Below are 22,873 nucleotides of genomic sequence, written 5' to 3'. Positions count from 1 at the left end.
GCCCAGTAATGTGAACAACTTGTTTCTCGTTCTCCTCCTACCTCTTAGTTTGTAGGAAACATGTTAACTCTGTTCTCAAAAGGGGTAAGGAGCAGAGATAGAGAGCTTGTTCACTTGAGCTATGTGACATTCTTGCACTCCCCTCTTGTCTGTTCCTGACTTGCAGTACATCTAACCCTTTCTAAGAGTGGCAAAGCTTAGCATCTCCATTTGAAAAGTTATAGTAGACTTTCCTAGGCCTTCCGGAAAGGAAAAGGAACACCTGTCGGCTCCGGGTGGGGGGTGAGACTCTGAATAATAATAATTGAACCCGCAGCCTGCAAACTTAATGATGTTCACTTTGACAGGGTATTTTACATAAACACCTTTTCACTTTAAAACGCAAACAATGATCTTCATGAGAAACATCTCAGTAATGGTCTTGGTTCTCTTTTAAAATCAAAGCTTCAAAGATTGTTGTGCAGATAGAAGAACAACTTCCAAAAAAAATCCGCTTGGTTGAAATAATAAATACTTAGCACTTGGACAGTGTTTGTCTTGAAATGAATCCTCACAGAATCCCTTTGAAATATTATTTACTCCATTTTAAAGAGCAGGAAACTGAGGCCTCCTGGTCTGATTTTCTAAGGCACGGCGCATCAACTTTAATAGCCACTAGGGTTGCAACTCCGAAAATCAGACCATTAGTAACTCCCACAAGGCTAGAGAGAGAGACAGAGAGAGAGAGAGAGAGAACACCAGTAACAGAGCTGGAAATATCTCCAGAGTAACGCTCTGCTATAGACAGGAATGTAAAAGACGACAATTAAGCTCTTTTTTCCTAGCGTGTGTATATACACCTCTACCTCAATATAACACGAATTCGGATATAACGCGGTAAATCAGTGCTCCGGGGGGGCGGGGCTGTGCACTCCAGTGGATCAAAGCAAGTTCAATATAACGCGGTTTCACCTATAACGCGGTAAGATTTTTTGGCTCCCGAGGACAGTGTTATATCGAGGTAGAGGTGTATGCACTAAAAAGGTGTGTTTTTATCATTGGATAGCTAACACACTGGAAAATCCTAGTGTAGACAGAACAAGTTGTCATTTTGCCTCAGTTTAGCAGGTCAAGGTAAAATACAGATTTCAGCCTGAAGTATCCCAAAAAACTCTCTGTACACAAGAGTAACTTCACCCACCATAGAAATGCAGCTATCTCTGGGGTGAAGCCCCTGAGGAGGAATGGGGGGGGTCACCTAGACTTATTAAATAAAGGTTAACTATAACTTGTCCTGTGTACACTAAGATTTTACAATTCGCTAACTATTCTGTCTTAAAAATATACTTTTCCCCCTAGTGTCGACATTACGAAGAAACTCACTTTTTTCCCACATTGTCAGTACTCAAGCTTCTGCAAACCAGCTTCCAGTTTGTTTGAACAGCATGGCCACAGAAATCAACTGTGTAATAATTAATCCAACAAGCTGCCAGTTTTCATCCTACACAATATTGCAATCCACTAAAGGGCAGATATACAACCCAGACAAACCTACACAAGTCATTTTGATGGGAAACTGACAGGTGATATCAAGTGCCACAACACAGAATTAAAGTTCCACAATCTGACACACAAAAATCTAAGTTGTTCTTTCTGTAGTTTTTCAGTCAGAAAAAAAAAAGATGTATTAATTGCACAGTTTAGCAGTCATGTAACAAGCAATGGTGAATGTAAGCAATATTGTGACAGATGGTGATTCAGATGTCAATAATTCATGTGTGACACAGAGTGAAAAATAATTTTAACAGGGAATTAATTTAAAGGAGTCAGGGCTCAGATTTCTAGATTAGGAAAAAACTGTCCTGGTTTTAAAACATGATAGCTGACAGGCTTTTAAACAGGGCATTGAACTTAGTGTAGTCAAGACAAGTTGTGTTTAAAAACCATGTTAAGATGTTTGTATTCAAGGATTGTTTGTTGTGCAAAGTATTGTTTAAAATCACATTGCTTAAATCATCTTAGGTCATTTTTTAAATGTTAGCTATTTCCCTAGGCCTTGTCTACAAACAGAAGTTGCACTGGTTGAAGTTGTATTGGTTTAATCAGTTTAAGAGGCTGAACCAAATTAAGCCAGGTTTAAACCAAAGTAAAAGCATCCAAACAAACTTGTATTCGTTTACAAAACAATTTTCAGTTAAACTAGTACAACTTCTGCACGTAGACAAGCCCGTAGGCCTTGTCTACACACAACAGTTGTGCCACTTCACTATACTGGTTTAGTTAAAGCAGTACAACCCTCCCTAGTGCGGACGCAGTTACACCAGTATAAAGGTGCCTTTACAGGAATAAGCTCTACTAGTATAAGGCTAGGTCTACACTACCCGCCTGAATCGGCGGGTAGAAATCGACCTCTCGGGGATCGATTTATCGCGTCCCGTCGGGACACGACAATCGATCCCCGAATCGACGCTCTTACTCCACCAGCGAAGGTGGGAGTAAGCGCCGTCGACAGGAAGCCGCAGAGGTCGATTTTGCCACCGTCCCTACAGCGGGGTAAGTCGGCTGCGATACGTCGAATTCAGCTACGCTATTCGCGTAGCTGAATTTGTGTATCTTAAATCGACCCCCCCCGTAGTGAAGACGTACCCTAAGACTTGGTCAACCTAAGTCAACTTGTGTAGACCTAGTTATGAACGTGTCTACACCAAAATTTGTCTCCTGCCAACACATGCATCCCATTACAGAGGTACAATAAAGCCACCTCCTTGATGCAGAGCCACAAATCAACCTCCTTAGGTCAGCGCCATGCAAGTGAAAACACTGCATTAGTTGTGTCGACCCTAAGAGTCCTCCAGCAGCTCTCCCACAATGCCCCTGACCTCATGACAATGGCTGCTCCAGTAACAATTTTGAACTCCATTGCCCAGGGGTCACAGAGACCAGAAGCCCACCCACCTGTTTTTAAAATGCCTTTTCCTGATTGCCTACCTTGGTAAGCACACCTACCAGCTCACTTCAGCTGTGTGCATCTAACTATGCCAGCTCCAAATAGAGAGAACATGCTACTAGACAAGTTCTTGCCTGGAGCAGGAAAGTAATCTTCGATCTCCATAACCTATGGGGAGAAGAGGCTGTGTAAGCACAACTATGGAACAGCCACAGAAATACTGACATCTAATGGTGTGTCGGTCTCTTTTAAATCAATAGCTTCTGGTATGGTGACCTTGAGAGATCCTCCTTCCATGACTTCTAAACAATTGACACTTATCAGGAAAAGAAAGAAGCAGACTAAGGGAGGATATGTTTGGTGAGCTCCTCTAGGCCTCTATGGCCTCAGCTCATGAGCACAATGAGTAGAGTGGCCATGTGACTTGACAATGGAGGAGGCCTGATAATTAAGGGTTCAGTTGTTCCACGAGACGGAAAAAGGACCAAGAGGCACATCGGGAAATGTACTAGGACATCATGGGTTTGCTCAGGCAACAAACTAAGACATTGCAGAGCACTTCTGATATACATGTCCAAAGACCCCTGAATCAGAAGCCTTTCCAATCTTTGGAGAATTGCATGGTAAGTTCTCCCAACACCACTCAACGATATAGGTGGGAGCATGGTGTACATCTCTACCTCTACCACTCCACGCTGGGGAAAAACAAGGAAAACCATACACCAACCTGTGAAAGCACAGGCTCAGACACAACTGTGATGTTACACCCCATATTCTTTATGGAAATATGCTTATGATATGGGTATGGCATAACAGATATATTTTATGCAAGATGGGTCTTGTAAGATATAATTGGAAAGGTTATGATTTACTCAATGTGATTATCGAATTTGTATGCATGTATCATTTCTGTATCTGAAGTTAGGAATATTAACTATGTAACAATTACAACTGTGTGTGTATTTGGGAGACACCCATCAGACAACAGGCCCCATCAGCCTTGATGGGTCATTAAGAAGAAACAATAAGACTTTGAAGATACTAATCTCTCTCCTTCCTGTGAGGTGTCCTGGGACGTAGCTGTGACACTAATAGGTCAGGTGGTCCTGTCACCTGGTACTAAACACCATCTTGGACTTCTAGTAATTTTCTACTAAAAGGACGGGGAGGTCAAGACTGGGAAACAAAAGATTGCCGCCTCATGTAAATCTTATTTAAGGCTGGGGATTAAGGCAAACAGGGCTCTTCTCCATTGCCTTCTTGCCCAAGAAGAAAGACTGATGAAAGTACCTGAACAGACAAAGGAACTGAGCTGTGTGAAAGGCAAGGGCTGAGTCCGGACTGAGACAGAGAAGTCTAGCCTGTGAAGAGAAATACCTGGAACTCTAAGCTACAGAAACTCTGCAACTTGCCTAAAACAACATTTAGGGTGAGAAATTACTTCTTGAAACCAGTCTAAGATCTTAAGCTTAATATGTGTGTTTTGTTTTATTTGCTTAGTAATCTGCTTTGGTCTGTTTGCTATCCCTTATAATTACTTAAAATCTGCCTTTTATAGTTAATAAACTTCTTATTGTTAATTATTAACAAGTTTGTGCAATTCCTAACCGGGGGAGAAGTTGTGCATATCTTCCTCCACATTGAGGGAGGGAGCGAATTTATGAGCTTACGTTGTATAGATTTCTCTACAGTGCAAGACAATATTATTTTGGGTGTAGTTTCCAGAGGGGAGCTGCACTTGAGTGCTGGGCGATTTCCTAGCAGAGTCTTCTCATAGAGAGCTGTTTGCAGACTGTGTGATTCTACAGCTGGGGCGTCCCTACCTGTGTGTGTGTGCTGCCAGAGGCCGGAGAGCCTGATTCAGCAAAACAGGGAAAGGGAGCTAATGGAGCAGGCAGGCTCAATGAAATCCCAATATATCAGGTGGCATCCCAGAAAGGGGGAAGGGGGGTGGTCCAACCCGTCACAACAATTATTGTTTACTTCAAATTTGAATGTGAGGATTTAAATTATGGTTCATGTTGGCACACTGTTTTTATCTTGTATGTTTGTTTGCATTTTACTTTTCTTGCCCAGCTTCTTTGTATACAAAGTTCTATTTCTGGAAACTCAAATTATCTTTATCAGTTTACACCACACATTGAGGAATTCATTGCGGGACCCAATAACCCACCCAGATTTCCTAGTTTGTACCATACATTACAGAATTTACAGCAGCAGGCAATAACAGACACGTGAACTGTTTCATAACATGTTCATCAGAAAACATTTAAATGTGCCTAACTATTAAAATTGTCGTTTAAGGCCTCCTTGAGCTGTACAGCTCCATGATAGGTTCTTCTGATAGCCCTTGTGTATAGTTGTTCAAATTCAGCAGACAGCTACTCCACCTCACTCCTCTACCCTGGCAGTAGTTTTTCACCTTTTGCCTCACAGATATTGTGGAGCATACAACATGCAGCAATAACAATGGGGCTGTTTCCCTCACTGAGATCTAATCTGGTGAGCAGATAGCGACAGCATCCCTTCAGTTTACCAAAAGCATAATTCCAGTCATTCTGCACTTGCTAAACCAGTAGTTGAATCTTTCCTTGGTGCTGTTGAGGTGGCCTATTACAGCTACCTAAGCCAGGGAAACAAGGGATAGGCTGGATCCCACAGAATCAGTAACTGGCATTTCAACTTCGCGGATGATAATACACCAGCTGAGGAGATGTATCCATGCTTGCAAAGTCCTGTATTCTTAAAGATGCAGATGTCATGCACCTTCCCTGACTGGCCCACACTGATAACAGTGATGCATCTCCGGTGATACGGGGTTTGCAAAACCACAGGAAAGTATGCCTTTCTATTGATATTCTCAATGGCAAGGTGGGCTGGTGCCAGAATAGGGATATGCATGCCATCTATCATACAGTTTGGAAGCCCTAACCCATTCAATATCTCCTGCATTTTACAGAGAGTCACAATCCTGTATAGCAGGAGACAATTAAGAGCCTTACCGTCTTGGATAACAATAGCCCTTACTGTGGATTTTCCAAAGCCGAACTGATTACCCATTGACTGGTAGCAATACGGTGGTGTCACAAGTATTCAGAGCATAATCCCCCCTTGCTTCTCCACTACCAATGTAGCTGTCATTCTGGTGTGCATGCGCTGGAGGGTGGGGTGAGCTCAGCACAGAGATCCTGGAACGTGGCCTTTTGCATTCAAAAGTGTTGCAGCCACTGCTTGTTATCCCAAACCCCCGATATGATGCAATCCCACCAATCAGTGCTCATTTTTCTGGGCCAGAAGCAGTGGTGTGGAGCTGTTCCATGAATACTAGCAACAGCCTCGTTTTTGTTTGTTTGTTTGTTTTTGCTGTGCCCATCAGCATCCAGTTATTGTGCTCTAACATCTCTGCATCTTCCTCATCACACACACACAGTTCTGCAAATAAAGGGCAATTGTGTGTCCTGTATCAGCAACACTCATGAGAATTATGCTGAACTATGTAGGGTCCACACTTCTGCCAGAAAGATGGCAGAGACTGAAAAGCATAATGCAGGACTGTGGGAGGTTGTTTTTTTTTTTAAAAAATGGCACAAAATTATAGGATGGGATAAGCATTATTGGATGGAGAAAGTGGCATGGTGGGAACTTGATCCCTAGCTCTCAGAAATCCATGGGCAAATGGATGGTATCCCACAAAGCACTACGAAAATGTCCCACAAGGCATTGAGCTGGATGGCAGTTCGGGGCCCACTGGGATCCCTATCCATGGTGTAATATGTTTTACATCAATGCAACCGCTCGTGCATACACACAACACCAACCAAGCATTCAAGGTGCAGGTGCCCAAACAATATACAACAGCTGATGGCTGTACACCGAGGCAACTTGTGTCAACAAAAGTCTGTAATATAGAGTTGGCCTAAGGGATCTTTATACTGGTGTAACTACGTACACAATAGGGGTCTTGCAGTGGTTTAACTAGGGTTATGTCTTCATTGCCAAAAAAGGAAGGGGTTTTTTTTTGGTTTAGGTTTTTGGTTTGTTTGTTTTTTTACAGTAAGATAGCTACCTTGCTCTAAAAGCCCAGTGAAGACAAGTTGCAGGTGATTTTTACTGCGCTGTTATTAGGAGAGGTCAACAACATACCCCAACCTATGGTTGACCTTTCTTAGTTACATCACAGTTTAAAAAAATATATATCCACCTTGCTTTGTCTTCACTAGGATTTTACAGCAAGATAGACAATATGCATTAATTCTTCTTCTCATGTGGTATCTCCATTACTAGAAGTTCGCAAACCTGGTATCGCATTCTGTACAATCCTCTGCTAATCTCCTTTGTGGATGGAGAAGTCATTTTGATCCAACCAGGATACCAGATCATTCATCCAAGTTCTTCTTTTTCTGTCTCATTTTCTGCCATCAACCTTCTCCTCCAGTGCCTAAACATGCATCACCCATGGAACCTCTTAAAATGTGTCCTGCAAATCAAAACTCTTTTCATAAGATCTATAACAAGTGTTAGATTTCTAATAATCTCAGATACTTTTTCTTTGGTTATGTGGCCTACTCATGATATTTCCAGAATTCTTCTATAACACCAAAATTCAAAAATTGTAGTTTCTTTATTATACATTATTTGAAGGTCCATGTTTCACAGCCATAATTTAAACACAGACCAAATGTAAGTTTTTAGGAGAAGTGACAAATCTGAAGACTAAATTTTGACTCAGATGTTTATTCTTCCACAACGTCCCTTTTGCTCTTGATATTATGGTGTTGCATTCAATTTTTGATCTTCCATAATGATGCTTCCTAAGTAGTAGTAATTTCTCACTTGATGTATACTTGTGTCACTCACTGGAATCTTGTAGATCTTAATATATTGAGCAATTTGTAGTGGTAGATTCTGTCAAATGCTTTTTGGAAGTCAATGAAACACAAGTCCCCGTATATACTCGATCATAAGCCGGTTCGTTTATAAGCTGACCCCCCCCCCAAGATGGATAAATAAAAATGGAAAAATTTTATAACCCATTCATAAGCCAACCCTATAATTCAGGGGTCAGCAAACTTTGGCTCCCGGGCCATCAGGATAAGCCGCTTGTGGGCCGAGATGGTTTGTTTACCTCAAGCGTCTGCAGGCACAGAGATAAACCTAAGTAAATAAAGTGTCCCGGCGCGCCAGCTGCTTACCCTGACGGGCCGGGACAGCAACTGGTGGGGAAATTTGGGGGGGGGGAGATGCTGGGGGTCAGGGGAGTAACCCCTGTGACCACCCCCCACATGACCCCACCCCTAGCCCAGGACCCCCACACTCTCCCCATCCCATCCCTTCCCACGTTATCTGGGGAGGGCCAGGGGAGGATGTCTCTGGCCTGGCTGGAGCTGCTCCAGCAGGCTGGGCAGCGTGGCCGTAGCCTGCTCCGGCAGGCCAGACTGGGCGGCACGGCCACAGCACGTTCCAGCGGGCTGGGCTGGGTGGCACGGTCACAGCATTCTCTGACGGGCTGGGAGGCGCGGCCACAGCCTGCTCTGGGGGGTGGGGCCGAGTGGCACGGCTGCAGCCTGCCAGTCCCGAAGCTGCTTCGGAGGCTGGGGGGAGAGCAGCGTGGCCAGAAGTGGAGAGGCTCTGGCCCCGCCTCTTCCCTTCTGGCTCTGCTGGCTGTACTGCCTCTCCTTGCTCCCTCTGTTGGGGGGAGGGGCTGTCCCTCCCCGCAACCTCTCCCTCTCTATACCTGTTCATAAGCCGACCCCCTTCTCTGGTGCTTCCCTTTTCTACTAAAAAAATTCAGCTTATGAATGAGTATATAGGGTATAGTTTTCCCCATTTCAAATGATCTTTCTAATATGAGCTTTACGTTCATGAAGTCATTTATCTTGGCTTTCCACGTTTGAAGCTTTATTGCTGTTCATTTATTTCATTATTAATCTTTTCTTTTATACAGCCTTGAACAACTCGCAAGAGTATCTTAGAGACATGTGACATGAAGCTGATTGTTCTGTATTCTTTACAATCTGTCGCATTGTTCTTTTTTGGGATTTGGATACAAAGTGAGATTGTAAAATCTTCTGGCAATTCTCCTGTCTCAAACATTCATTACCTCTGTCAGGGCTTTAAAGCCTTCATCCCCTATTCTTTCCAACAATTCACCTGGTATCACATGATAAGCTATGCTTTTCCATTCAGAAGTCCTTTTACTGATGTTTTGATTTCTTCACCCATTTTTGGTGGGCTTATTTGACTGGTCTCTAGTTGAGGTTTTTCAGGTCTATCATCACAATATAGTTCCTTGATATATTCTCCCCATCTCTCATTCTTGTCTTTAGGGTCTGTCATATATTGTCCACTTTTTTCCTTAAGGGACATATTGATTATTTTTCTTCTGTAATCAAAGATTTATCTTTTGATATATCTCATTTTATTTGTTCTCTTTATCCAACTGTTCAATTTCTGTGCATTTCTCATTCAACCATTTAGACTTTGCTAATCTGCATTTATTCTTTATCATTTTATTTAGTCTCTGGTGTTCCTCTTTTTCTGATGTCAATCTTTGTGCTTTTACTTTCCTTCTTTCACCCATCAGAGCAATGGTTTCATCTGTTATCCAAGGGTTTTTCTTAGCTAGTAACTTATTTCCTACATGTTTATCTGCATTAATTATCTTGCTGTAAAAAACACACCTTTTCAGCTGTGCAAACAGCCTATTTTGATCAAAATAATCATACCCATGTTGGTACAAAAACTGTACATAGACCAAGGCCTCGATACAGCTACTGAGCCTAAGATAACACCTTCCCTCAGAGTAAGGTATTATGAACCAAATGAAAGCATCACAATCATTAAGTCGAGTGGTAGCCATGCCACCTACCCTGCATAAAATAAACCCATCTACAGAAAGTGAAACTGCATCAGAAGCCAGTTGTAGAGTCTACCAGTCCTTCAAATTAGTTTGATACTGGCCCTTGCATTCTAATGGCCAAAAGAATTACAAACTATTTGAATTAATGCACTGTACTGTCATTAAATTGGCAATTTAAATAAGTTCTGGATTTATGTGATCTGAGTCACCAACATCTGCAAGTATCTTTACATCTTGCGTAATAGCTGGCTTTATATCTTCACTCACCAAAGTAGAAAAGGGGATTTTTATTTTTTTTTTGTTTTGCTCCCATGATATTTTGGACTCAGCACATCATGAAAACACAGCAATTCTCCAAAACAGCCCATTAATCACATTTATTATCCAGTTCATATTATGGGGTTTCTTAATCCTGAGCCAACAGAACAACAAAACAAGGTCATTGTTTATGGGGAGCCGGTATGGATTAACCACCTGCTCATCAAACTCTCCACCCTGTTGGTACTAAAGTGCATTTGGTCTTGGTGACACCACTTACTCTTGTCAGAAGCAACATTCCCAAGTGTGTTCCACTATGCTTTGGGTTGGGTTATCCACCCATGGATATGTTTATTGACAGACATGCTGTTCTAAGAGCTCTCTCTCCCTTGCACTGTACCTTAACTTCTGAAATCCATACGGTCTTGGGACCACTGACAACACTAGTAAGTATACATACAAGAATAATCCAATTGCAAGCTTCAAGGTGTATGCTGTTTGCATCAGGAATTAATTTCCTTCCCATGTGTGCCGTTGCCTAACTGACCAGGTCATTGATTCTCAAACATTGGCTTAGTGATAACCCATGCTCCATGAAGCTCTTTTTGCTCGTCTCCATATTGAATCACTTTCGAATTAACCAGCTGGGGTTAACAGGCACTGGGAGAGAAGGAGGGTCCACAAGAGATTCTCTCACAAAATGGCACTAAGTAAACAAGGAAAGTCTGAGAACCATGCTGGGCAGGTGCATTGAAGTGCAGGTCAGTGTACATTTGCCTCAAATGTCAGGAACTGGACACTACATGAGGCAGGATACTGGTCCAATGATCTAGTCTCATAATGACAAATCTTTCACCAGTAAGGTTTAGGGTGCCCATTGCTCAAGCCAAGGGGATACTTAATCACACACAAACATACACATACACACACACTTACTTACCTTTAAAGTTTCTCTTTGAAAGAAGAACCTAAGGGATTACTGCAAATGACTTAAGGTGATAGATAGCAAGCACTGCTATAGCTGTTGAGCTAGTCCTAGTTCAACCCCAGCTATCTCCCTCTCTGACAGAAGCATGCACCTATTGTACAGAATACCTCTTTGATTCGTTTCACTAGCGCATTCTGATCAAACGCAACAGCTTCTGCACACTGATGAAGGTGATCTTGGTATCGGAGGCACAGCTGTAACACTTGCTGAGAGTCCAGCTTCTCCAATTTGTTGTTTGTAGGGGAAGTCTGCCCACTGAGCAGTCCTAGAAGAGATGGGAAATAATGGAATTAATCTGACTGCTTAAACAACTAATAATACACAACTGAGCTGTGAAAGATCAGCAGTGGAACAAACCTGCCAAAAGAAGGAAACCTTTAAGAGGTAATTAAAATTAATTCAGGATTAAAAACTACTAGATGGCCTTGGATGATGTAATATAGTCATGAGAGAAGAAAGAGGGGGGGAAACCAAAAGTGTGTACTGAAAAGATGCAGCTAAAATAAATAATGCAGTAGAAAGGAGTGCTAAAACAGTATCTTTGACATAACTTAAACACATTCTAAGTGCAGCAGCACAATTTCAGATAACATGATTTGCTGGTGGTGGGTTACCTAAGGGGATTTAAATTCCCTTCCTTCCTCCTCAAACAATTTCCCATTTTTAATAATTCCCCCAACGTTTTCAAATTTTGGAAGGCGAGGAAAGAGGAAAGCTTTGAAACATTCCCAAAAGGTCATCAGATTCGGGCTATTTTGGACCAAAAAGATAATACTGCCAACCACAAGAGTTCCCATGTCATGAGTCAGGCCTCCACAAAGAAAATAATGAGTTGAAATCGTCTTTAAAAAAAGGAGGCGGGGGCCTGTATTTTTTGTTTGCTTTCTGCTTTTGAGACTCCAGAATGCTATTGAGTTGTGTTTTCAAGCTTTCCTCCACAATCCTGAGGACTAGACATTCACTTTTTTCTTTAAATGAAAGCTGAGATTCTCACCTAATCACATGACTCGAGGGACTGAGACTCATGATAAAAATGTGAGTTGGCAACGCTGGGAAATCAACTTCCAGAGTTGTGGGGCCCTCACAGAGAATGCTCTTCTTAGCAATCCCATATTATTTGTATGAAAAGGAGTCTAACTTGAGATCCTCTTCTGATTTCAACCACGGCAATTTGATATAACTTTTTTTTTTTTTTAAGTTATAAGGAAGAAATTATACTAGTACTACTAAGCTCCTCCTCATACTATTTCCTACTGTTTTGTTCTAGTGTTTCTGCTGGTTTAGTTAAACCTTTTCCTTGTTCAGGCTAAGCACAATCTGAACCTTGTAGCACTAGAGCTGGGATAGGCAAATACCACAAAAAGTTTTCCAATAATATCTGTCAGAGCTGCTAAATAAATTTAGTTTGACTGCACTTGCATCCCTTTTGTGCTCATTGCCTGTGAATATTCATAGGCATTCTAGTTTACTGGCAGGAATATCCATTGAAAAAAGCAAACAAACAGAGAAGCCAGATTTCAAATTGATAATTGTGAGTATTTTGAATCAGAAACTGCTTCTAAGAGTCCACCCAGCCAGGAAATTGAAACAATGCTATATGACCAATATGCCTATTAGAAATAGCTGGAATTTCAAATATCAAATACTTGCCAGAAAGCGGTTTATGAACAAGCTACAGATCAAGAATCAACTTGTTTGACAAATAAACTTGAGAAAAAATACATCTGGTTACAGATCAGTCACAATCAGAAATAAAAAATTATTTATTCTACTAAATTAGCCATCAGTTATTTAATTAGCTCTACTTAGCAGTATCTATTAGAGAAAAAGTTCCACAACAGAGGTTCCCTCAACAGAGTCTAGTTTCTCTCCTCCCAAAATCATCCTTCCCTGACCTCACTGCCTGTCAGAATTCATCTTTTTGCCCCAACTTTGTGCCCAATACAGTTGCTTGGGTTGATAAAAACTAAACATTTGTCACTGAAACCATATTAACACAGTGAGTAATGGTCTTTGTCATTTACATTCTGAAAGACAAACCAACCTCAGGTGAAATCCCGGTTCCATTGAATGTAATGGAAAATCTCCCATAGACTTCAGTGGACCCAGGAGGATTTCACCCTTGATTCTCGAATAGTAAAGCTCATGTATAACTTTAATCTCACTGTGGCGGATAGGATTCCTTATGTGCGTGACTTCAAGCATGTTTTAGGATTTTGCTGGATCTGTTTAACTCCAAACTTTTCAAAAGTAATGAGAGCAAACATCTCATGACACAGAACCAGGATAAAGTCTGACAAGCACGGTCAGCCTGTGTCTTACTGGATGTTCACATAGGCACAACATAGCATTCCCCATCCTAGATCAGACCACTGGTCACTGAGGTGCCATCCTGCTCTTGGAAGCAGCCAAAAACCTGACGCCCCTGACCAAATAATTACATTTACATTTATTATTACTCACTCACCAATCTTCAACCAGCAGAGGAGAAGCTACATATCATTTAGGATATTGAAGTTTAACCTTAAAGTTTTGTATAGGTATTTGGGGAACTTTTCAAGCTGTTTGTTGGAATTTGCAAAGATAGCTAGGATAAAGACTGCAACATGGATAAAATGTTCCTTTTATGGCTCTTAAGCTTATAGACATAAAATCTTGTACCGGTTCCGTACTGTGAAAAGCAATTAAAAGACACTTAAAATATAAGAAAGAGCCTGTAACTCACTATCCAGGATATCTGAAGTGAAAGAGGAGGAATGTTAACTGTTCAGATAGAGTTTATTTATTAAAACAATGCATCATAGAATCATAGTGCTAGAAAGGACTGCAAGGGTCATCTAGTCTACCCCCCAGTGTTTCATCACTGGTTGAAATACAATCCAGCACCAATTTATGAGGTAGCAATAAAAAACAAGTAGTGTAAATCAATTCAAGAAGAGCTGGATGCTATTTTTTGAGGGGGTGGGGATGGGATTCAGAGCCTCTCTAGGATTTCTGGACTCAGGTTGATGATGTGTGCCATTATAGGTAAATTTAAGTCACATGGCAATCTTCCATCCATCTGAAAAACAATCAGAGTTAGTACCAACAGGCTGAAATGGGCATGTGATGTTCTCTGTTGGACTAGCTGGTCCAAGTCTCCATCAGCTATAAAATGATCAGTTATTTATTGTTTTTAAAAAACTTACCGACTACTGCTATGGAATTTGTGCTATGAATATTAATGTTTCATTAATTCACTGCATTTTCAGCAAGTTATTAACTTCTAAATTGCTTCAAGAGAGCAGATTATGTTGACAGTAAGTCATCTTAATTCTTCATGGAAGAGACCGTAAACACTCCGGTTTTAGAAGGGTTTTGCATGGGTGAAGGAGGAATACTGGGAGTTCCAAGGCCAAGATTTTCCAGAAGTGACTAGTGATTTGGGTACCCAATTTGAGACATCTTAATTTTCAAAGGGGAGGGATGTTCTGAACGTTCTAAAAGGCAAGCCTCTTTTAAAGTCTCTCTTAAATCACTAGTTACTTTTTAAAGCCTTGGCCCAAGCTTTGAACTCCCCACTAAATAGGCCCCTTCCTATTATAAAATTTGGGTTCTGATGACTAGCAATGGATGGTGTACACACAGTTTGCCATAAGGCTTCCAAGTAGGGAAGCTCATAAGTTTTAATACAGCTTGGGCCCCAACAGATAGGATGTTTGGCACATGAAGTGCTGCAGCTTGTCCTGAAAGACAGGTAGGGGCAAGGCATATGGAAAGTGTGTTATGACTAAAGCTACAATTTAGTCACAGAATCTGTGACTTCCAGTGACCTCCATGGACTTCAGCCTGCGGCAGTCAGGAGCTGCAGGGTCCCCCACCACCTCACATATCCTGGCCACTGCGGCTGGCGGGGGGACCCCGGCAGCCGCGAGCGGCAGGAACACCTCACAGAGCTCCCAGCCCTGGGCAGCATGGGACCCTAGAGGTCCAACACCCAACTTGTGGTGGGGGCCCCCAGAGCTCCAAGCCGCCACGCAACTGCCCCGCTGCAGGTGGTGTGGGCACCCGCAGATCCCCATTTTGTCACAGATATTTTTAGTAAAAGTCAGGGACAGGTCACGGCTTCTGTGGATTTTTCTTTACTGCCCGTGACCTGTCCGTGACTTTTACTAAAAATATCCGTGACAAAATCTTAGCCTTAGTCATGACTAACTGGAAAGAAAGGGAGAAGTGGGTTACAGAGAAGCAAGGAGCAAAACACTGGGGTGAGGGGAAAGGACTACTGCAGGGTTGAGGAGCAGTAGTGTATGGACGCAAAATGTCTTGGCAATTGCTAGCTGTCCACATTCCTAGCTTTTCAAACTGTACTGCAAAATAATTAAATAACGGCAGACCGCACTACACGTCTGCCAGAGAGGACCAAGGGGAGTCAGCTTCTATGTTACTCAGGATGTGTCCGATCACTAAACAACACACAACCATGAAGGTGATGTTCAGCAGTTGTTGGGGCAACCAGATGGGAAATCACATTTCAGCTGCTAAACGGCACTTTAAAAAAAAAAAAAAAAAAAAAAAAAAAAAAAAAAAAAAAAAAAAAAAGCAAGATGTGGCATGCTTACAAAAACACCATATATCACTACTAGGCTAGTTGACCCACAGACTTGACAAAGCTCTCATTGTTTTCATATTCCTTGGCAAAGCAGAGGCATGTTAAAACCATTTCCCTCCTAGTTAGTCATCATCTTGCTGGTTCCAGTTTATAGTTTTACAGTTTACAGTTACAACAAATCACATCCTACTGAGCAGAAGAAAACTGTTAATATGAAGCATTTCTATGAAGCCAGAGGGACAACGAAGGAGTGTCTTGAAGAGATCCTTATAACACCAGTACTGTAAATGTATGTGCATAACACGTTAACCAATTACAGTAACATTCAACTGATTTAAATACACGATCCTGAGAAGTGTCAGCTCACTTTGCAGGCTGAAAAGCAACATGAATTACTGGATTTTCACTTAGTTACATATCCTGGCATTTTGTTAATCCCAGTCCCAAGCAGACACGACACAAAAAGGAATCAACACGTCTGCTGCTGACGTTTTATATATTACAGAATACACAATATTAGGGACAGTACACGATAGTGTGGTCGTCTTATGAAGATTTTAAATCAGCATGAGAGTTTGAGATGCTCACATTACTCACAAAAGTATAGCTCCTGAGGAGCTTTCTTCAAGGCATTCCAACAAGTGCCAGATATTTTACAGAAAAGCTACGTGAGAAGCATTTTGTGGCGTTCTCTTTTCTAACATTAATGGCACTATTTGTTATCTCCCTCCACAAGTTAAGCTAGCCTTCTTTCACGTCATGAGTCCAACTGCACGAACCTCAAGAGTCAGAAAAATTCAAAGCAACACACTAGAAATAAGCTATCTAAAACTAGCATAACGTCACTGTTTTAAAGTTCATTATCTCAATATTTATCAGAACTAGAAACAAGAGGCTGCATCTCATTGGAAAGGGCAAATCCCAGTAGTACCCATTTCTAGCCATGGTGGTACACAAACATACTTTATTGATAACCTGTTATTGGCCTAGTATTGAAGACTGGTGGCAGGCTCCATAATCATTTGGTTTGTGCAACAAGCAATAGCAGGCTTTTCTAAAAATTCACCCCTTTGCAGAGGGCCACACAGGATATGCCCCACTTATGCCTTTGAGAAGCAGGCTTCAAGCATTGCATAGGCCTTTTGTTAAGTCCTCTGAATTTCACCCTCTGAGCACAATTAGGCAAGACCTGCTACAGTTGAGGACATTGCTGCACAAATTAAATGGCTACGGATCCTACCGCCTATAGTCAATTCCTAGCACACAGCCCCACAAACACCCCTTCTCTTCCTGCTTAGCTGCTTCAAACTGCTCCTGCACAGCAATTTCTCCCAGTGTACAGGTGAATAAACCAGCTTTGATGGACCCATTCGGTATGTCCCCAGCAGCCTTGAGTCCCATTTCTTGATCAATATGACCTGGACTAGATTGGAGACAGTGGACTTGCTGGTAAGTGGGGATATTGAAGCCTTTTTGTCTCTACTTTAAATTATTTTAAAGCCTAACTTAGTGAAAGAAATAGTCCTGTGGGGGGGGGGGGGGGGAGAGGGACAGGGGAGTCGGTTGTTTTTAAATACTTCCAAACAGAGAAGAAGTCTGGTTTGCAGAACTTATAAATACTGTGAATTTAAATACTATTCTTCATCCATAAAAGGTTCTCTGAATGGAAGTGCCTCTTTATAGCCTCAAAATGCTAGGTTTTAACCAGTTTTAGAGTCAGGAGAAATGGCCAGGCTGTCCAACTTCTTTACTTCAATAACTGTTGCAGACACAGGTATAATGCACCAAAACTTGTCTCACTATGCTTTGGAAATCCCTGTGTTCCTTCCAGCTCTCAGGCACACTACAGACCCTGGACAGATGAACATTCATGTAGCGATGGAAAAAATTGTACATATTGAACATTAAAATGCTACCGCTTTCAGTAGGATATGAGAATCTACTGATCATTACTTACCTTGAAAACCAAGTTAGTAAATCTAAGGCCATGTCTACACTACAAAATTATGTCAACCTAACCTTACATCAGCATACAGCCACCACAGTTATTAAATCACTTGTGTGCGCACACGCGCTTGGCTCCTTGTGGTGGTGGTGGTGCTCAACCTCACCAGAAGCACTTGTATTGATTGTATTTTCAGCATCGGCCATTGTGGGATGGTTCTTGAAAGCCAGTAACAGTCGATGTAAGCAATTGACATAATTACATTGACCACAACTCTACGCCACTTGGGGAGGTAGTGTTACTAAATCAGCGTAGAGAGGCGCTTAAGTTGACAGGAGCCAAATTTCAGTGAAGACACTTTCACAGCTAGGTCGACGCAAGGCAGCTTACATTGACCTAACCATGTAGTGTAGACCAGACCAAAGGCACTAAGAATTGCAAGATATCACACTTTAACCCTCTGCTGATTATGTAGAAATCTGTAAACTCAAATATAGATAATGCAAACTCTTGTTACCAACAAATTTATCTTAAAAGTGTAATTTTAAGAGATCTTGTAATAAAATATGCATTCAGTCATGATCGCTCAGGTTTTGAACCTGGGTCCTCAGCCAACTGTTGCTTCCCTGCTCTCAGCCAGCAGCTCATTATTAACCAGCTAAGCAGGACAGACCATGAAACCTGAAGTTATATCAGGAAGGGCTTCTTCCCTCGGCCTGACCGAAGAAACACCGTGAACGCCAATTGGTCAGAGCTTCCTATTTAAACCCAAAGAGAGGCACAGGAATTTGTCCGCACAAGTGGGCTGCTACATTGGACCTTGCCTTCTTGCCAGATTCCTCGCCCATGGTCTCGGACTCTAATTCTGACCGTTGGCTCAACTCCCTGATTCTGATTCCAGCTCCAACAACTAGACCTGGCAGCCTGCATCTCGCCCCTGACACATCCATTCTAAAATAAAATTTGGCTTTATACTCCATGTATTTTAAAATGCTTTGCAGTTGGATGAGGTAGTGCAATGACTATAGGCAAACTGTGCAGCCATTATGTGAGCGACAACAGCTTATATGCAGCCAGGAACATTTAACATGTTTTTACTGGGACCAGGAATGTTGGCTGAAACAGCAGTTTCTAGCCCTCTCCAGGGCAGCTTTAGCATGGTTCAATTGCACCTACAGAAATCTTGACATCAATAACAGGAAAATATACATTTCTCTCAGCTGGGTGCAGAGGGGAGGCCCCGGGGTGGAGGCAAAGAGGGACTGGAGAATGTTCCCCCTCCGCATTCGCCACGCAGTGGTAGCTCTTGTCGAACAGGGCTGGGCTTAACTTCCTGCTCCGGGTGTGGTGACCTGGCACAAAGGGTCGCAACGCCACTCAGGTTTGGCCCCGTTGCCTTTCTACACTGGGATGGGATTAGGGTTGCAGTGCTGGGGCAGCTGGTGCTGTTGTAGATGGTCAGTGCCCCTCTGACAAGGTTAGCATAGTGCACCCATTGAAACAGGAGGCTGCATCTGCCCCAGCCCTCTAGTTGAAAAAGCACCTTGTGATGTTTAAATTCTGCAGTTGTAGCCCCCCCAAAGATGAGCAGAAGGGAAATCATCTCATGTCCCTTTTTTCTTTTCTCTTTTAAACAGGTGACAGCTCTAACAGTGGAGCACCAACACCAGCTCACTATCAACGCTATGCTTCAATTCTGAGACTGTAATGTCTAAACCTAAGACCACATCCTGGTACACTGTGAGAACACAAGTCCTTTCAGTTCAGCAGCAAAAGCATTACCATTGAGGAACTCTGCCTTTCCCCAAATATTTCCCAAGTCTCTAACTCCCCCTTTCCTGGGCAGATTTGAGACTAATTCCTCCCCCCCAAGTCCTTACACCCCTTTTCCTGGGTGAAAGGAAAGGCTTGAGAGTATGCCCTCACCAATTAGTCCGGGTGAACACAGATCCAAAACCCTTGGATCTTAAAACAATGAAAAAAATCAATCGGGTTCTTAAAAGAAGAATTTTAATTAAAGAAAAGGTAAAAAATCATCTCTGTAAAATCAGGATGGAAAATAACTTTACAGGGTAATCAGATTCAAAGAGCCCAGAGGAACCCCCTCTAGCCTTAGGTTCAAAGTTACAGCAAACAGAGGTAAACCCTCTAGCAAGAGGAACATTTACAAGTTGAGAAAACAAAGATAAAACTAACACGCCTTGCCTGGCTGTTACTTACAAGTTTGAAATATGAGAGACTTGTGCAGGAAGATTTGGAGTGCATGAATTGATGTCCGGTCCCTCTTAGTCCCAAGAGCGAACAACCCCCCCAAAAAAGAGCACAAGATTTGAAAGTATCTTGTTCCCTTATTGGTCCTTTGGGTCAGGTGTCAGCCAGGTTACCTGAGCTTCTTAACCCTTTACAGGTAAAAGGATTTTGGTGTCTCTGGCCTGGAGGGGTTTTATAGTATTGTACACAGGAGGGCTGTTACCCTTCCCTTTATAGTTATGACAGCCCCAATCCTGCAAAGCTTTGTATGTGATTAATGTTATCCACCTAGGTAAATAGGCCTACAGTAGAGCTAATTAATGTAAAATTAAGCATATGCATAATCTTTGCAGGATCAAGGCCCTAGCTTTTCAGTTCCTTGAAGCAAGGACTATTGTCTCTTATTTTATGTTTGTAGAGTGCTTAGCACAATGGGACTCCCAACTCATTACTATAAACCAAAAGTATTTTAGTGATGCTGTAGACGTACAGAATTTTAAACTCCCACATTTAAACAATAGTAACACTTCACCATTTGCATTATTGGAATCCTTGTACTCTATAATGATTAGAAAAACAAAAACATGAATAACGAGACTGAATACTTCATAAGTCCAGTATACCGTCTTTATATACGTCTCTGTGTGCGTGCAGATTGTTGAATGGTTTGCACCATGGAAAAGTCATCAGCAGTTGCCAGAACTTTGGAAAATGTTGTGTCAGCCAATACCTTTCTTTAAAAGCTACAGGTAAGAAAAAAAACAACAACACACAATAGTCTGATGGCACAAACATAGCTGTGTTAAGCCAGCCACACACAGCCAAACTGCTGTCCAGTCCAGCTCCATGTTGATTCTCCACTTCTGGGGCTCAGAGGTGGTTTACAAAAGGTGCTTTCTTCTACATATTTGCAACACTGTATGTCCCACTTCCTGCCACAGACTTGAAAATATAAAAATAAATCTAACACTGAAAAAAATGGTTGAGAGAGCCACATGGAAAAGTGTCAAGATGTGCAAGTGATATAAACAGAACCAACAAGCTGCTTTTATTATTCAGGAAAGTGTCTTTAAAACACATCAAAATTGATCAAAGACCTATTATTATTATTTGTATTATAGTAGCACTTAGAAGGCCGCAGCCAAGACCAGAGCCCCATTATTCTAAGTACTATATAAATACACAGAGAAGAAGAAAGAAAACATGACTATCCTTGTAAAACGGAATTGAGATACAGGGAGATACGGTGACTTATCCAATGTTGCACAGGAATAGCTGTAGCAGAGCCAGGAACAGAATCCAGATTTCAAAGTCCCTGTCCAATGCCTTAACCACAAGACCATCCCCTTTCCCTCTCCAGGACTTGGGGGGAAAAGAAAAAAACAAACAGCTAATTTGTCTTATTATCAAACTACCGATATGGCACCAAGTCACGAGCCCGGGTCAACTGACTCGGGCTCACAGCCTCAAGGCTAAAAATTGCAGTGTAGACGCTCAGGCTGGAGCCTCGGCTCTGTGGCCCTCCTCTTTCACAGGGCCTCAGAGACCAGGCTCCATCCCAAGGCCAAACGTCTATACTGTAATTTTTAGCCCCACAGCCCAAGCCCCACGAACCTGGGTCAATTGACCCGGGCCAGCCGCAGCCATGCCCACTGGTCTTTTATTGCAGTGCAGTTATACCCTACGAGCCCACCTGTCCCCCTTGAGGTACATCCATGCTTATGCAGCCCAGACTGAAGTCCACACCACTGCATTTTCACTGCTATTTTTAGCAAGCTACCTAGAGTACAGTTAGCACAAATATGTCTGCAGGAACTGCAAATTACAGTGCGGACGTAGCTTAAGACAAAGATATGATTGTTAGGGATAAATGGGACAGAACAGTTTAAAAAATGGAGGGAAGTGACTTGCCTGAGGTCACCCAGCAGGAGAGTGGCAGAGCCAGGAGCTGAACCCAAGTCTCTCAAGCCCCAGACCAGTCCCTTATCACTCTGCCACCCCATCAAGTCTCTGAAGACTTCCTGGATGCAGTCCGGTGTGAATGAAGAGGGGAAAAACCTCCAACTTTAAGTGTAATGGCCAAACCTGCTAAAATGCCACAAAGTTCTTAGATTTATCCCCATTGGGGTGAGAGGGAGGAGGAGAGGGAGGGGATTATTAACATTCATTCTCAAAACCATCTTGGAATTCTTATGGGAAGTTCATTCAGTTTGCAAGTCCAATTTCCCTCACCAACTGCGGGCAGGTGAGCAACACAGGCCTTGAATCTGGATAGCAATGTAAAAAGTGCATGTAAAAAAGTCTTATCAAGACCAGCTTGTTACGTAAGGTGCAGGGCCAGATAACTGGGTTTGGTCATGGTACTTGCTCATTTGGCTGCACTGACATAAATCAGTCGACAGAGTTGATGATCCCATCCCATTGTCCTGCATGTCAATTCCTGTGTTTAGCAGTTGCTCAGACTTGATGCTTCAGAGGATAACAGAAATACCCATTAAGGTACCTCACAATAATTGTGGGGTACATGAGTGGAGAAAGATCTCTACATTGTTTTCTTATCATCCGTTTAGAATGGTCTACCTTATATGTCTAGGTCTCTCTTTTCTATTAGGGGTCTGTCAAAAATGTTTCTGCCCTGCCCCCTTAAATTTGCTATGCAGTACTCTCTAATCTATCCTTTCAAGTATCAGATTCTCCTTATTTAGGGTTAGATTGTGGATCTGTCACTAGCCGTGAGTAGGGAGCAGTGTGTAGTTTCAGTGCCCCAGGATCGACCAGAGACTGAAATTTGAAAATCACAATTCTGTCTCTGGTTATGTCATAGTCTGGACAGAGGGGAATTAGCACCAGTCCTTTACCTGGGGCAGATTACTTCTCCCTCCACATCAGCTCACTTTTGGATAGGGGCCCCCCCCAGAGCAAAGGCTCCACACACTCTCTGCGAAGGAAGCTGCGTAGCAGCCCCATGGAGGTTACTGTCCCCACAGCAATACTATATACAATGCAGGTAGCCTGCATAGGGGAGTGTTTTGTGCATGTTAATTCCCCGGCACGGG

The 22,873-nt window shown here is 42.4% G+C and overlaps 1 protein-coding gene across 1 annotated transcript in view; it reads right to left on the bottom strand.

Moving 5' to 3' along the window:
• BORCS5 (BLOC-1 related complex subunit 5) overlaps positions 1–22,873 on the bottom strand; it is a 117,113-nt gene that overhangs the window by 16,229 nt on the left and 78,011 nt on the right. Inside the window, exon 3 of the mRNA XM_024202891.2 lies at positions 11,139–11,296. Coding sequence (XP_024058659.1) covers positions 11,139–11,296 — 158 coding nt within the window. The remainder of the gene's footprint in view (positions 1–11,138; positions 11,297–22,873) is intronic.

This window comes from Terrapene carolina, unplaced genomic scaffold (genome assembly GCF_002925995.2).
Source record: "Terrapene carolina triunguis isolate 2854851 unplaced genomic scaffold, T_m_triunguis-2.0 Scaffold112, whole genome shotgun sequence".
Lineage (NCBI taxonomy): Eukaryota > Metazoa > Chordata > Testudines > Emydidae > Terrapene > Terrapene triunguis.
This window is presented reverse-complemented; position numbering and strand designations above follow the sequence as displayed.